The 14,056-nt window shown below is 47.9% G+C and overlaps 1 protein-coding gene across 11 annotated transcripts in view; it reads left to right on the top strand.

Moving 5' to 3' along the window:
• Positions 1 to 14,056, top strand: part of LOC101947369 (IgGFc-binding protein-like) — a 365,233-nt gene that overhangs the window by 265,859 nt on the left and 85,318 nt on the right. For 9 of the 11 annotated variants that reach the window (XR_010594098.1, XM_065574394.1, XM_065574392.1 and 6 more), the window contains 4 exons: positions 1,925 to 2,498; positions 2,955 to 3,532; positions 8,049 to 8,613; positions 10,501 to 11,096. Coding sequence is in view for 10 of the 11 variants with exons in the window: in XM_065574394.1 (XP_065430466.1) it covers positions 1,925 to 2,498; positions 2,955 to 3,532; positions 8,049 to 8,613; positions 10,501 to 11,096 (2,313 nt within the window). In the remaining variant the exon portion in view is untranslated. The remainder of the gene's footprint in view (positions 1 to 1,924; positions 2,499 to 2,954; positions 3,533 to 8,048; positions 8,614 to 10,500; positions 11,097 to 14,056) is intronic. The other 2 variants (XM_065574391.1, XM_065574388.1) reach the window with 2 other exon arrangements.

Here is a 14,056-nt window from a genome sequence, read left to right as displayed (position 1 = left end):
TGCTAAAAGTCCGTTTGGCCATAGAGGGGCAGACAGGCACCGTGCCCAGCTCAGCACAGCTCCCGGGAAGCAGCCAACATGTCTCTACGGCTCCTACGCAAAGGGGCAGCAAAGGGGGCACCGCACACTGCCTTCACCTGCAGGCACCGCCCTGAGCACCAGCTCTCCAGCTGGAATTGGCTGGGAACTGTGGCCAATGGAAGCTGCGAGGGTAGGGCCTGTGGGTGGGAACAGTGGACGGAGCCCCCTGGCACGCAGGCGGGCGCAGCACATCGAACCCCGTGACATGCCGCCACTCCCCGGGCATGACACGGACATCCTCCATTCCTGGGAAATGCCGGGGCCGCCTGAGGTCATCGCCACCCGGAGCCCACACCACACAACCCCTCCTGCATCCCACCCCCTACCCCAGCCTGGAGCCCCCGCCCACACCCTGTACCCCTCATTTCTGGCCCCAGCCCAGAGCCCATACCTCCTCCCACACTCCAACTCTCTGCCCCAGCTCAGAGCCCGCTACCACACTCCAAACCCCTCGGCCCCACACCCCAACCTAGAGCTCCCTCCTGCACTCCAAACCCCTCATCCCTGGCTCCACCCCAGAATCCACACTGCCAGATGGAGTCCTCACCCTCTCCTGCACCTGAGTCCCCTGCCCCAGCCCAGATCTCCCTCCCACACTCTAAACCCCTGTGCCCCAGGCCGGAGCCCCCTCCTGCACTCCAAATCCCTCATCCCCGGTGTTACATTCTATACCTTGGGGGAGCATACTGTAATCCCCATATTCCTCATTTTCACATAATCGTGATCTTACATATGAAGTGTGCCTAGTAAGGTATCACGGGAAAGGTCATGATCTGCAGAAAGTCATTTCTCTAGCCATATATGTGTATCATTAATGCACACGAAGTTATGAGAATTGTATTGTATGGTGGTCACTAAAACATGCTGTAAGTTGGGGAATCAGCCAGATATTAGCTCCCCAGAGGCAACAGCAAGGAAAATAACCAATGACTTGGCAGGTGTCAAACAACCCATCAAAAGCCATTGTCCAGCAAGGGAGCTACAATGCAATGACTCACCTGTATGAGACCATACAAGGGAAATTGCTCAGCCTTGCTTGGAGAGACTCAGCAATGCTCCCCAGACATGCCTGGACTTGTGCTCCCCAAACACATGGACTGAGCGTATAAAACAGACAGAGTGGACACACACTGGGCCCTTTTCCTGCCCCCACCTTCCCTTCAAGCACCTAAGACACTGAGAAGAATACAAGACTCCAACAGAGGAGATAGGCCCAGGTTTAAGGAACAGACCTGTATACTAAGGACTTCAATATCCAGTGGGGTGAGAAAACTGCTTAATCTAGATGCTGCCCAGTCTAATAGGGCTGAGAGTTTAGACTGCATGCTTAGATTTTATTTTATTTTGGTAACCACTCTGACTTTTTGCCTATCACTTAATATCACTTAAAATCTACCTTTGTAGTTAATACATTTGTTTGTTTATTCTACTTGAAGCAGTGCATTTGGTTTGAAGCGTGTCAGAGACTCCCCTTGGGATAACAAGCCTGGTACATATCAATTTCTATTCAGGGGCGTGAAAAATCCACACTCCAAGCAATGTAGTTAAGCCATCGTGTGCAGGAAAGTTAAGAATTTAGGATCCCAGTCTCGACTTTTGAAAGTGTGGTTCCATTATTAAACAACTTTCAAAACATTGAAATCCTGCAAAAAGAATTACATTTCTACACTCAGCTCTATTTAATATGATATTTTAAAGTAATTCTAGTTCAGATTTGGGTCCAGATTCACTGAGAGATTTGGGTCCAGGTTGCACCCCTTGCTAATCTGAGTAGGGGCCACTTTGCAAATGACAGACTGTTGCACTCAATTGTGACCTTTGCCCTTTCTTTCTCACCGTGAAGGTGAATAACACCAGGGCCCACTTACCCATCTCCCTCAACAACGGGGCCCTTCGGCTCTATCACAGCGGCACCTCCCTCGTCCTCCGCACTGACTTCAATCTCAGCATGTCCTATGACTGGAACAACCACCTGAGGATCACCGTCCCCAGGGTCTTCTCCGACAGCCTGTGCGGCCTGTGTGGCAACTATAACGGGGACCTCTCCGATGACTTCCGGACCCCGGACGGGGACCTGGCTCCCAGTGTCACCACCCTGGGGAAAAGCTGGGCAGTGGAAGATGAGGATCAGTTTTGCTGGCACGATTGCATTGGAGGTTGCAGGCCCTGTGCCCCCAGCATAGCCAGAAAGTACAAGGAGGAGGCCTCGTGCGGCCTGATATCCAAGGTCTCAGATGGGCCCTTCAGCCAGTGCCACACCAAAGTGGATCCCACAGTCTACTTGGAAAACTGCGTGTACGATCTGTGCCAGAACGATGGCTACCGGAAGGCCCTGTGTGAGGCCCTGAAGGCCTATGCGGACGCCTGCCAGCTGGAGGGGGTCAGGATTGGGGAATGGAGGCAGCTGGCCAGATGCTGTGAGTACAGATTTGTATGCAAAGGTCTACGGTCTGCTGGTTAGACTGGGGAACCTGGAACTCAGCACTCTTGAGTTCTAGCTCTGGATCGAGTGGTTTGGGATTGAGCAGTGATTGGGAAATCAGCACTCCTGGGTTCTATTGTACCCACAGTGTTTGTCTGTCAGTGGTATTGCTAAGGTGCCTGTCACTTTGAGTATCTAACGCCCACTGATAACTCATGGATGGTTGGGGTAAAATGACGCCAGTTTTTAAGTTACTCTTCCTACCATGGACCTAATCCTGTAAGGTGCTAATCACCTCCTGCAGTGTGCTGAGCACCCTCACCTCCTGCTCAGATCACTGGGATTCGAGGCTCTCAGAGCCCCACAAGATACATCCCCCTCTGCCTATTTTAAATACTGCTTTTGCTTGGAGAGAACTTGCTGCTAAATCTATGGGTTCTTCACTCTCCAGCCATGGAGTGCCCCCTCGAGAACAGCCAGTACCAGCTCTGTGGAACAGCCTGCCCAGCCACGTGTGTGGACCAGTCAGCCCCCAGCAGCTGCCAAGACCCCTGCGTAGAAAGCTGCCAATGCAAGGATGGTTTTGTGCTGAGCCAGGGCAAATGCATCCTCAAGAGCGGCTGTGGGTGCCTATTCGAGGGGCGCCCCTATGCCCCCAACGAGAGCTTCTGGGTCGATGAGGCATGTGGGACACGGTGCATATGCAATGCAACCACTAGGCAAGTCGAATGCGTGGCCGCCATGTGCAAACAGTCGGAGAGGTGCGGGCTAGTGAATGGTGTACGGGGCTGTTACCCCTCCAGCTATGCCACCTGCTCTGTGACAAGGAATCTGCACTACACCACCTTTGATGGACAGAGATACGACTTCCAAGGCACCTGCCGCTACCAGCTCACGGCTCTGTGCAAGAAGGCGGAGGGACTGGTGGACTTTGAAGTCTACTTCCAGCAGAACAATACCGTTCCTGTACAGATCAAGGTGTATCAGACCAACCTCAGGGTCAGCAATCAATTCCCTGGGAAAGTCCTGGTGAGTTTCTCAAATTGTCTCTAATCTCTCTAAAACTTTTGGGGAAAGTCACCTGTGTGATCTAGAAAACTTGCAAACAGTGCATGGAAGGATTTTGAAATATAGGGTTTATATATTGTTCTATAACCAGGGAGCCAATGGAGATATTTAAGGATTGGGGTGATGTGGTTACACTTTGGATTTGTGAGAAGGTGTCTGAATCATATAATCGTAGGGCTGGAAAGTACCTCGAGAAGTCATCTAGTCAAGTCCCCTGCACTCATGGCAGGATTAAGTATTATGTAGACCATCCCTGACAGGTGTTTGTCTAACCTGCTCTTAAAAATCTCCAATGATGGATATTCCACAACCTCCCTGGGCAATTTATTCAAGTGATTTACAACCCTGGGAGTTAGGAAGTTTTTCTTAATGTTCAACCTAAACCTCCCTTGCTGCAATTTAAACTCATGGCTTTTTCTCCTATCCTCAGAGTTTGAGAACAGTTTTTCGCCCTCCTCCTTGTAACAACCTTTTAGGTATTTGAACCACAAGGAGTCCGGTGGCACCTTAAAGACTAACAGATTTATTTGGGCATAAAGTTTCGTGGGTAAAAAACCTCACTTCTTCAGATGCATGGAGTGAAAGTTACAGATGCAGGCATTATATAACCTCACAAGTGGAGAACCAGTGTTGACAGGGCCAATTCGATCAGGGTGGATGTAGTCTACTCCCAATAATAGATGAGGAAGTGTCAATTCCAGGAAAGGCAAAGCTGCTTTTGTAGTGAGCCAGCCACCCCCAGTCCCTATTCAAACCCAAATTAATGGTGTTAAATTTGCAAATGAATTTTAGTTCTGCTGTTTCTCTTTCAAGTCCGTTTCTGAAGTTTTTTGTTTAAGAATAGTTCTTTTAAATCTGTTATAGAATGTCCAGGGAGACTGGGTTCTAATCAGCGCAGAGTAGAGCAGAAGAATTACTTCTTGTGCCTTGCTTAAAACACTCTTGCTAATACATCCCAGAATGTTTGCTTTTTCTGCATCAGTGTTACACTGTTCAATCATATTTAGCTTGTGATCCATTATGACCCCCAAATCCCTTTCTGCAGTACTCCTTCCTAGGCAGTCATTTCCCATTTGTATGTGTGCAACTGATTGTTGTTTCCTAAGTGGAGTACTTTGCATTTGTTACTCCTGGGGAAATATCTGTCTAGCATAATTTTGTATTTTCCCACATAAAAAACATTTTGCATAAGAAGTTCTGCAGTTCTGCCTTTTGCCCACCAGAGGCCGCTGTGGCACAAAAACAAATGTATTTTATGTTTCAGAGTAGCAGCCGTGTTAGTCTGTATCCGCAAAAAGAAGAACAGGAGGACTTGTGGCACCTTAGAGACTAACAAATTTATTAGAGCATAAGCTTTCGTGGACTACAGCCCACTTCTTCGGATGCATATAGAATGGAACATATATTGAGGAGATATATATACACACATACAGAGAGCATGAACAGGTGGGAGTTGTCTTACCACCTCTGAGAGGCCAATTAATTAAGAGAAAAAAAACTTTTGAAGTGATAATCAAGCTAGCCCAGTACAGACAGTTTGATAAGAAGTGTGAGCATACTTACAAGGGGAGACAGATTCAATGTCTGTAATGGCTCAGCCATTCCCAGTCCTTATTCAAACCGGAGTTGATTGTGTCTAGTTTGCATATCAATTCTAGCTCAGCAGTTTCTCGTTGGAGTCTGTTTTTGAAGTTTTTCTGTTGTAATATAGCCACCCGCAGGTCTGTCACTGAATGACCAGACAGGTTAAAGTGTTCTCCCACTGGTTTTTGAGTATTTTGATTCCTGATGTCAGATTTGTGTCCATTAATTCTTTTGCGTAGAGACTGTCCGGTTTGGCCAATGTACATGGCAGAGGGGCATTGCTGGCACATGATGGCATATATCACATTGGTAGATGTGCAGGTGAACGAGCCCCTGATGGTATGGCTGATGTGATTAGGTCCTATGATGATGTCACTGGAATACATATGTGGACAGAGTTGACATCGGGGTTTGTTGCAAGGATAGGTTCCTGGGTTAGTGGTTTTGTTCAGTGATGTGTGGTTGCTGGTGAGTATTTGCTTTAGGTTGGGGGGTTGTCTGTAAGCGAGGACAGGTCTGTCTCCCAAGATCTCTCACAGAGAGAGATCTTGGGAGACAGACCTGTCCTCGCTTACAGACAACCCCCCAACCTAAAGCAAATACTCACCAGCAACCACACATCACTGAACAAAACCACTAACCCAGGAACCTATCCTTGCAACAAACCCCGATGTCAACTCTGTCCACATATCTATTCCAGTGACATCATCATAGGACCTAATCACATCAGCCATACCATCAGGGGCTCGTTCACCTGCACATCTACCAATGTGATATATGCCATCATGTGCCAGCAATGCCCCTCTGCCATGTACATTGGCCAAACCGGACAGTCTCTACGCAAAAGAATTAATGGACACAAATCTGACATCAGGAATCAAAATACTCAAAAACCAGTGGGAGAACACTTTAACCTGTCTGGTCATTCAGTGACAGACCTGCGGGTGGCTATATTACAACAGAAAAACTTCAAAAACAGACTCCAACGAGAAACTGCTGAGCTAGAATTGATATGCAAACTAGACACAATCAACTCCGGTTTGAATAAGGACTGGGAATGGCTGAGCCATTACAGACATTGAATCTGTCTCCCCTTGTAAGTATGCTCACACTTCTTATCAAACTGTCTGTACTGGGCTAGCTTGATTATCACTTCAAAAGTTTTTTTTCTCTTAATTAATTGGCCTCTCAGAGGTGGTAAGACAACTCCCACCTGGTCATGCTCTCTGTATGTGTGTATATATATCTCCTCAATATATGTTCCATTCTATATGCATCCGAAGAAGTGGGCTGTAGTCCACGAAAGCTTATGCTCTAATAAATTTGTTAGTCTCTAAGGTGCCACAAGTCCTCCAATGTATTTTATGTGGGAAAATACTAAATTCCCAGTAAATGCCCAGTGATGCAGAATTCCCCCATGAGCAGCACCTTGACCGTGGAAGCAGTTTAGGACAGAGTGGGGTGCAGAATTTATAATTTTGGGGCAAAAAATTCCCCCAGGAGTAATTTATCCTTATTGAATTTCATCCTATTTACTTCAAACCATTTCTCCAGTTTGTCCAGATCATTTTGAATTTTAATCCTATCCTCCAAAGCACTTTCAAACTCTCCCAGCTTGGTATTGTCCACAAACTTTATAAGTGTCCTCTCTATGCCATTATCTAAATCAGTGATGAGATATTGAATAGAACCAGACCCCAAATGGATCCTTGTAGGATCCCCCTTGATATGCCCTTCCAGCTTGACTGTGATCCACTGATAACTATTCTCTGGGAACGGTTTACCAATCCGTTATACACCCACCTTATAGTAGCTCCATCTGGGTGGTATTTCCCTAGTTTGTCTATGAGAAGGTCACGCAAGACAGTATCAAAAGCCTTACTAAATTCAAGATATACCACATCTACCTCTTCCCTCCCATCCACAAGTGTCCACACTGTCAGTGTGTGCTCTCATCCCCAATGGGGCACCTCCTTGTGGCCACAGCTTGGAATTAGCTCTGCCTTTCTGAATCCCCTTCCTGCGAGTGCTCACTCTGACACTCTCTGTCTACCCGCACTCGATGGCTCCCTCCTTGTGGCTTGTCCCTTCGGTTAGGTCACTGTAGTTTCTCCTTTCTGGGAGGTTTCTGTACCATATGTCCCCTACTGTCCCAAGCAGTCTTCCAATTCACTGCCCCTCAATGGTGCCACATTCCCAGTGGCTGGTAGGGGAACATGGGCTCACCCTCATCTTTGCGTTCCAGCCCAGGGACCCTGAACCAGCAGCTAAGGTCTATCCTGTCCCATGCCTTGTTTCTGATTCCTTGGATTGCTTCCTATGTTGCCTCTATCAGCCTCCATCTCCACCCTTCTCCAGATAAACCCTTCCCTCCTGGCCAAGCCTCACCTCTCCCTAGCCTCAGAGAGTGACTGCAGACCTCCTCCCTGGAGCCCCCTTCTGCCCTAAGCTACCTTGCTTTATACCAGCCCCACCTGTTCCTGTTCAGGTGAGCTTCAACCTTTAATTAGTTCTCATTGTTCCCTGGCTCCTCCTCCAGGTGCATCTGAGGTAGTTAATTGGCCTATCTAGCCACCTTAACCCTTTCAGGGGCAGGTGTGGGGTGAGCACTCCCTCACAGTGTCAATAGCATCCAGCAGAGGTGGGAACCTGGGGAGCTGGGGCTCAAGTAGAACAGAGAGGAGGGAACTGCAATAGCTAATGCCAGGGGAAATTCAAGTCTGGTTAGAGCTGGGATTCAGGCAAGCTGTAGGGAAGGAAGCAGGCCGGATTGGATGATTATTTGAACAGAGGTGGCTGATTATTGTAATCATGGGCCAGAGTTCTCTGCTGGGGTAAGAGGTTCCAGCAGAGGTGAGTGATGTTTCATATCCCATGTGTCTTGCTTTAACAGGTGAATAATTTCCTGATGAATCTTCCCTTCGTTGATAAGAAAATCTCTGTGTATAGAAATGGCTGGGCCACAGTGATCCAGGCAGACTTTGGCCTCACTGTTACCTTTGCAGGGTGGTCAGGACGCATCACGGTCACTCTGCCAGGGACCTACGCGGGAGCCGTGTGTGGTCTGTGTGGCAACTTCAACAGTGACAGGGAGGATGACATGCTGATGAGGGATGGCACACTGGCACCAAGCCCCGTCAGCTTTGGCCAGAGCTGGAAGGTGGGCGACCTCCCGGGATGCTCTGCAGTAACGATACCACCATGCGCAAGTGTAGAGGCTATTGAAAAACTACAACGAGGTAGCAGAGGGCAGTGTGGGTTCATCCTCCACAAGAGTGGCCCCTTCAGAGGATGTCACAGCAAAGTGGACCCTCATGGATACTTCGTAGACTGCGTGTATGGCTATTGCGTCCTCAGTGGGCGGGAGAGTAACGTCTGCCAGGCCATTGCTGGCTATGCTGACGCATGTCAGGAGGCTGGAGCTATGGTGCATTCCTGGAGGACTACGAAATTCTGCTGTGAGTCCCCAGTGTTCACCGCTGCCTGCCCCATGGGGATCACTATTCCAAGTTGGCTGGTAGATGTTGGTTTAAATGCTGAGCTCGTCAAGTGATGTAGAACATTTCTTAATTAACAAAGGAGCCCAAAGTATGGGTACAGTACAGGCAGTGGCTGTAGAAGCTGCCCCCTCACGGTGCTCTATCAATGTGCTGCACCTCAGGCCAGAGGGGCACTGTCTGGAGATAGAATCATAAAAGATTAGGGTTGGAGAAAACCTCAGGAGGTCATCTAGTTCAAAACCCTTCTCAAAGCAGGACCAACCCCAACTAAATTATCCCAGCCAGAGTTTTGTCAAGCTGGGCCTTAAAAACCTCTAAGGATGGAGATTCCACCACCTTCCTAGGTAACCCATTCCAGTGGTTCACCACCCTCCTAGTGAAATAGTTTTTCCTAATATCCAACCTAGACCTTCCCCACTGCAACTTGAGACCATAGCTTCTTGTTCTGTCATTTGCCACCACTGAGAACAGACGAACTCCATCCTATTTGGAACCCCACTTCAGATAGTTGAAGGCTGCTGTCAAATCCCACCTCTCTTCTCTTCTGCAGACTAAACAAGCCCAGTTCCCTCAGCCTATCCTTATAAGTCATGTGCCCCAGCTCCCTAATAATTTTCGTTCTGCTGGACTCTCTCCAATTTGTCCACATCTTTTCTGTTTTGGGGGGACCAAAACTGGATGCAATACTCCAATGTGGTTTTACCAGTGCCGAATAGAGGGGAATAATCACTTCCCTCGATCTGCTGGCAATACTCCTACTAATGCAGCCCAATATGCCGGTAACCTTCTTGGCAACAAGGGCACACTGCTGACTCATATCCAGCTTCTCATCCACTGTAATTCCCAGGTCCTTTTCTGCAGAACTGCTGCTTAGCCAGTCGGTCCCCAGCCTGTAGCGGTGCATGGAATTCTTCCATCCTAAGTGCAGGACTCTGCACTTGTCCTCGTTGAACCTCATCAGATTTCTTTTGGCCCAATCCTCCAATTCATCTAGGTCACTCTGGACCCTATCCCTACCCTCCAGCATATCTACCTCTCCCCCCAGTTTAGTGTCATCTGAGAACTTGCTGAAGGTGCAATCTATCCCATCATCCAGATCATTAATAAAGATGTTGAACAAAACTGGCCCCAGGTCCTACCCCTGGGGCACTCTGCTTGATACTGGCTGCCAACTAGACATCAAGCCTTTGATCACTACCTGTCGAGCCCGAAAATCTAGCCAGCTTTCTATCCACCTTATAGTCCATTCATCCAATCCATACTCTTTTTAACTTCCTGGCAAGAATTCTGTGGGAGATGGTATCAAAAGCTTTGCTAAAGATGTAGTGGTGCCCTTCATAGCCCATCTTGTCCTTGGCTTATCTGCTGAGACTGGGACATAATTAGAGTTGGGACATGGTGGTGACTCACTAATTGAGATGTCTGTCCACTAGGAACTGGTCTGGGAACCCACCAACTCATCTCCCATAAACAGTCATCTGGTAATGAGTTTTAGGCACTTCTGACCTGGACTCAAAGCAAAAAGCTAGTGGTGAAAAGCTCCACAGAACAATTCCAGGTCCATGGGCCCTCCACTCCTTACACCTTGACCTTGGTCCAAATTGGAAGCCTAGCCTTAGGAAAGAGATTTACTGTATCCCATTGCCTGTTTTTTTTTTTGTTGTTTTTTTTTTGGTGCAACCAGATAACCAGACCTGGAACTGGATTACACATGTTGCCTTTTATTAATTAACCAAACCAAAGAAATAGAAAAGTAGAAATTTGAATGAAATTGCATGTTCTGTGATAGTTCATTGCACACATTGCTAATGCACTATGTGAGCTAACTCTTTGTTCTAATTACAGCTCCGTCCTGTCCCCCGAACAGTCACTATGAATTCTGCAGCAGCAGCTGCGATCTGACATGCAGCAACCTCTATGCCCCGCTGCAATGCACGACCCAGTGTAAGGAAGGCTGCGTGTGTGATGAGGGCTTTGTTCTCAGTGGCGACCACTGCGTCCCCATATCCCAGTGCGGATGCCTCCACAGGGGACTTTACTACCAGGCTGAGGAGACCTTCCACCCAAGCGGTTCATGCAAGGAGCAGTGCATGTGTCAGGCTGGTGGGGAGGTTGTGTGTAAGGCATTCTCCTGCGGCGCTGGTGAGGAATGCGGGGTGGTGGACGGCATCCAGAAATGCCACCCATTTAGATCTACGACTTGTTCTGCCTCCGGCCATCCCCACTACCTCTCTTTCGACGGGGTCGCCTTTGACTTCCAAGGCACCTGCACCTACATTCTGGCCAAGACCTGCACCAATGCTAGTCACCTTACACCATTCATTATCAGCATAGAGAAAGAAGATTGGGGTTCCAGGAACGTTTCTGTGGCTAAGCTGGTGTCCATTAAGGTGTATGGGATCACACTCACCCTGCTGCGGAACAAACAGGGGCTCATCATGGTAAGTCCTCCACATTCTCATGGACAGAGATTTTATTCTATTCTACACAGGTTTGTTTGCAGTTTGGCCAACTCCCTAATGGCCCCTCATGGCAAAGGTTGTGCTGCAGGTGGTCTGCCTCAGCTTCCTCTCTTGGACTCCTCAATAGTTCACAAGACAAATTGAAAAACAGCTGCCCTCCTTAGGGTCTGGATTATTAAATTAGCAAACATGCAAAATAAAGTTTTCAAGTCCATCCATTTTTCTCCATACCAGGTCACTCCGAGTTCTTTCCTGTCTGTAGTCATGCTCCCCAAATTTCAAGTTTCCCTGCTGGAGTCTATTCGCTCCCATCAGCCTCTTGATTCTCTTCTGTTCTCCCTGAGAACTCTCTCTGCAGGGCCAGCCTCCCATCTTCGTCCTGCTGCTCTTATAGGGGAATCAGGTGATTCCTGCTCAGGTGTGCCTCCTTAGTAATCATGGTTGGCTGGCCCACTGGCCTTAAAGGACAAGCCACCCTCTTACAAATTCTTATAACATGCACATCCGTGTAGTATTTGAGCACCTTCCAGCAACACACTAAGTAACTTGACCAACTCTCTCATCCTATCCCCACGAGGAGATGTGCGTGCAGGGGAGAGTTTTATATTGGATTTACTTTTAAAAGGTATAAATGTGCACACACATTGCCTTATATATATATATGTGTGTGTCTCTGTGTGTGTGTGTTAGAGACAACAGGTCTGAGAAACACACCTTGCACTTGGGGCGGAAGTGGTGAGGTTTGTCAGGGCCCTTTGTTCCTGAGGGAGTTCATTCCCCAGTCTAGAACTGGTCACCAGTAAAGCTCCATCTCCTGCACAGGCTAACTTTACCCTTATTGGTCCAGAAGAACGAAGTGGTGACTACGATCTTCATCCTGGAGGTTTAATTGATCTTTTAAAAGGAGTCCGGTGGCACCTTAAAGACTAACAGATTTATTTGGGCATAAGCTTTCGTGGGTAAAAAACCCACTTCTTCAGATGCATTATAGTGAAAGTTACGGATGCAGGCATTATTATATTGACACATGAAGAGAAAGGAGTTACCTCACAAGTGGAGAACCAGTGTTGACAAGGCCAGTACAGTCAGGGTGGATGTAGTTCACTCCCAATAACTGAGGGTGAGGTGTCAATTCCAGGAGAGGTAAAGTTGCTTTTGTAGTGAGCCAGCCACTCCCAGTCCCTATTCAAGACCAAATTAATGGTCTTAAATTTGCAAATGAATTTTTAGTTCTGCAGTTTCTCTTTGAAGTCTGTTTCTGAAGTTGTTTTTGTTCAAGTATGGCTACTTTTAAATCTCTTATAGAATGTCCCGGAAGACTGAAGTGTTCTCCTACTGGCTTTTGTATGTTACCATTCCTGATGTCCGATTTTTGTCCATTTATTCTTTTACGTAGAGACTGTCCGGTTTGGCCAATGTACATTGCTGGCATTGGGGCATGGCTGGCACATGATGGCATATATCACATTAGTAGATGTGCAGGTGAATGAGTCCCTGATGGTATGGCTGATGTGGTTGGATCCTCTGATGGTGTCGCTAGAGTAGATATGGGGACAGAGTAGGCAAAAAGGTTTGTTACAGGGATTGGTTCCTGGGTTAGTGTTTCTGTGGTGTAGTGTGTAGTTGCTGGTGAGTATTTGCTTCAGGTTGGGGGGCTGTCTGTAAGCGAGGACTGGCCTGTCTTCCAAGGTCTGTGAGAGTGAGGGATCATTTTCCAGGATAGGCTGTAGATTGTTGATGATGTGCTGGAGAGTTTTTATCTCGGGGCTGTATGTGATGGCCAGTGGTGTTCTGTTATTTTCCTTGTTGGGCCTGGCCTGTAGTAGGTGACTTCTGGGTACCAGTCTCGCTCTGTCAATCTGTTTCCTCACTTCTCCAGGTGGGTATTGTAGTTTTAAGAATGCTTGATAAAGATGTTGTAGGTATTTGTCTCTGTCTGAGGGATTGGAGCAAATTCAGTTGTATCTTAGGGCTTGGCTGTAGACAATGAATCGTGTGATGTGTCCTGGATGGAAGCTGGAGGCATGTAGGTAAGCATAGGGGTCAGCAGGTTTCCGGTATAGGGTGGTGTTTATGTAACCATCACTTATTTGCACTGTAGTGACCAGGAAGTGGATCTCTTGTGTGGACTGGTCCAGGCTGAGGTTGATGGGGTGGAAATTGTTGAAATCCAGGTGGAATTCTTCAAGGTCCTCCTTCCCGTGGGTCCATATGATGAAGATGTCATCAATGTAGCGCAAGTGGAGGAGGGGCACTAGGGGACGAGAGCTGAGGAAGAGTTGTTCTAAGTCAGCCATAAAAATGTTGGCATACTGTGGGGTCATGCGGGTACCCATAGCAGTACCGCTGACTTGAAGGTATGAGTTTTCCCCAAATCTGAAATGGTTGTGGGCGAGGAGAGAGTCACAAAGCTCAGCCACTTGGTGTGCCGTGGCCTCATCAGGGATACTATTCTTGACAGCTTGTAGTCCATCCTCATGTGGAATATTGGTGTAAAGAGCATCTACATCCATGGTGGCCAGGATGGTGTTTTCAGGAAGCTCCCCAGTGCATTATAGTTTCCTCAGGAAGTCGGTGGTGTCTCGAAGAGAGCTAGGAGTGCTGGTAGCGTAGGGTCTGAGGAGAGAGTCCGAATAGCCAGACAATCCTGCTGTAAGAGTGCCAATGCATGAGATGATGGGGCGTCGAGGGTGTCCAGGTTTATGGATTTTGGGTAGCAGATAGAATACCCCTGGTTGGGGCTCTGGGGGTTTGTCCGAGTAGATTTGTTCCTGTGCTATAGCAGGGAGTTTAACTTGAGCAGATGGTGTAGTTTCTTTTGGCACACTTCAGTGGGATTGGAGGATAGTGGCCTGTAGAATGTGGGAGAAATACAAGATGTGGAAAATTGGTCGAGATAGGAGAAGAAGGCAGGGAGTGAAGGAATGAGGTGTCACCAG

Source organism: Chrysemys picta, chromosome 20 (assembly GCF_011386835.1).
Source record: "Chrysemys picta bellii isolate R12L10 chromosome 20, ASM1138683v2, whole genome shotgun sequence".
NCBI classification, from domain to species: Eukaryota; Metazoa; Chordata; order Testudines; family Emydidae; genus Chrysemys; species Chrysemys picta.
Note: the sequence above shows the minus strand (reverse complement) of the source record. Positions and strands in the feature narration are given on the sequence as shown.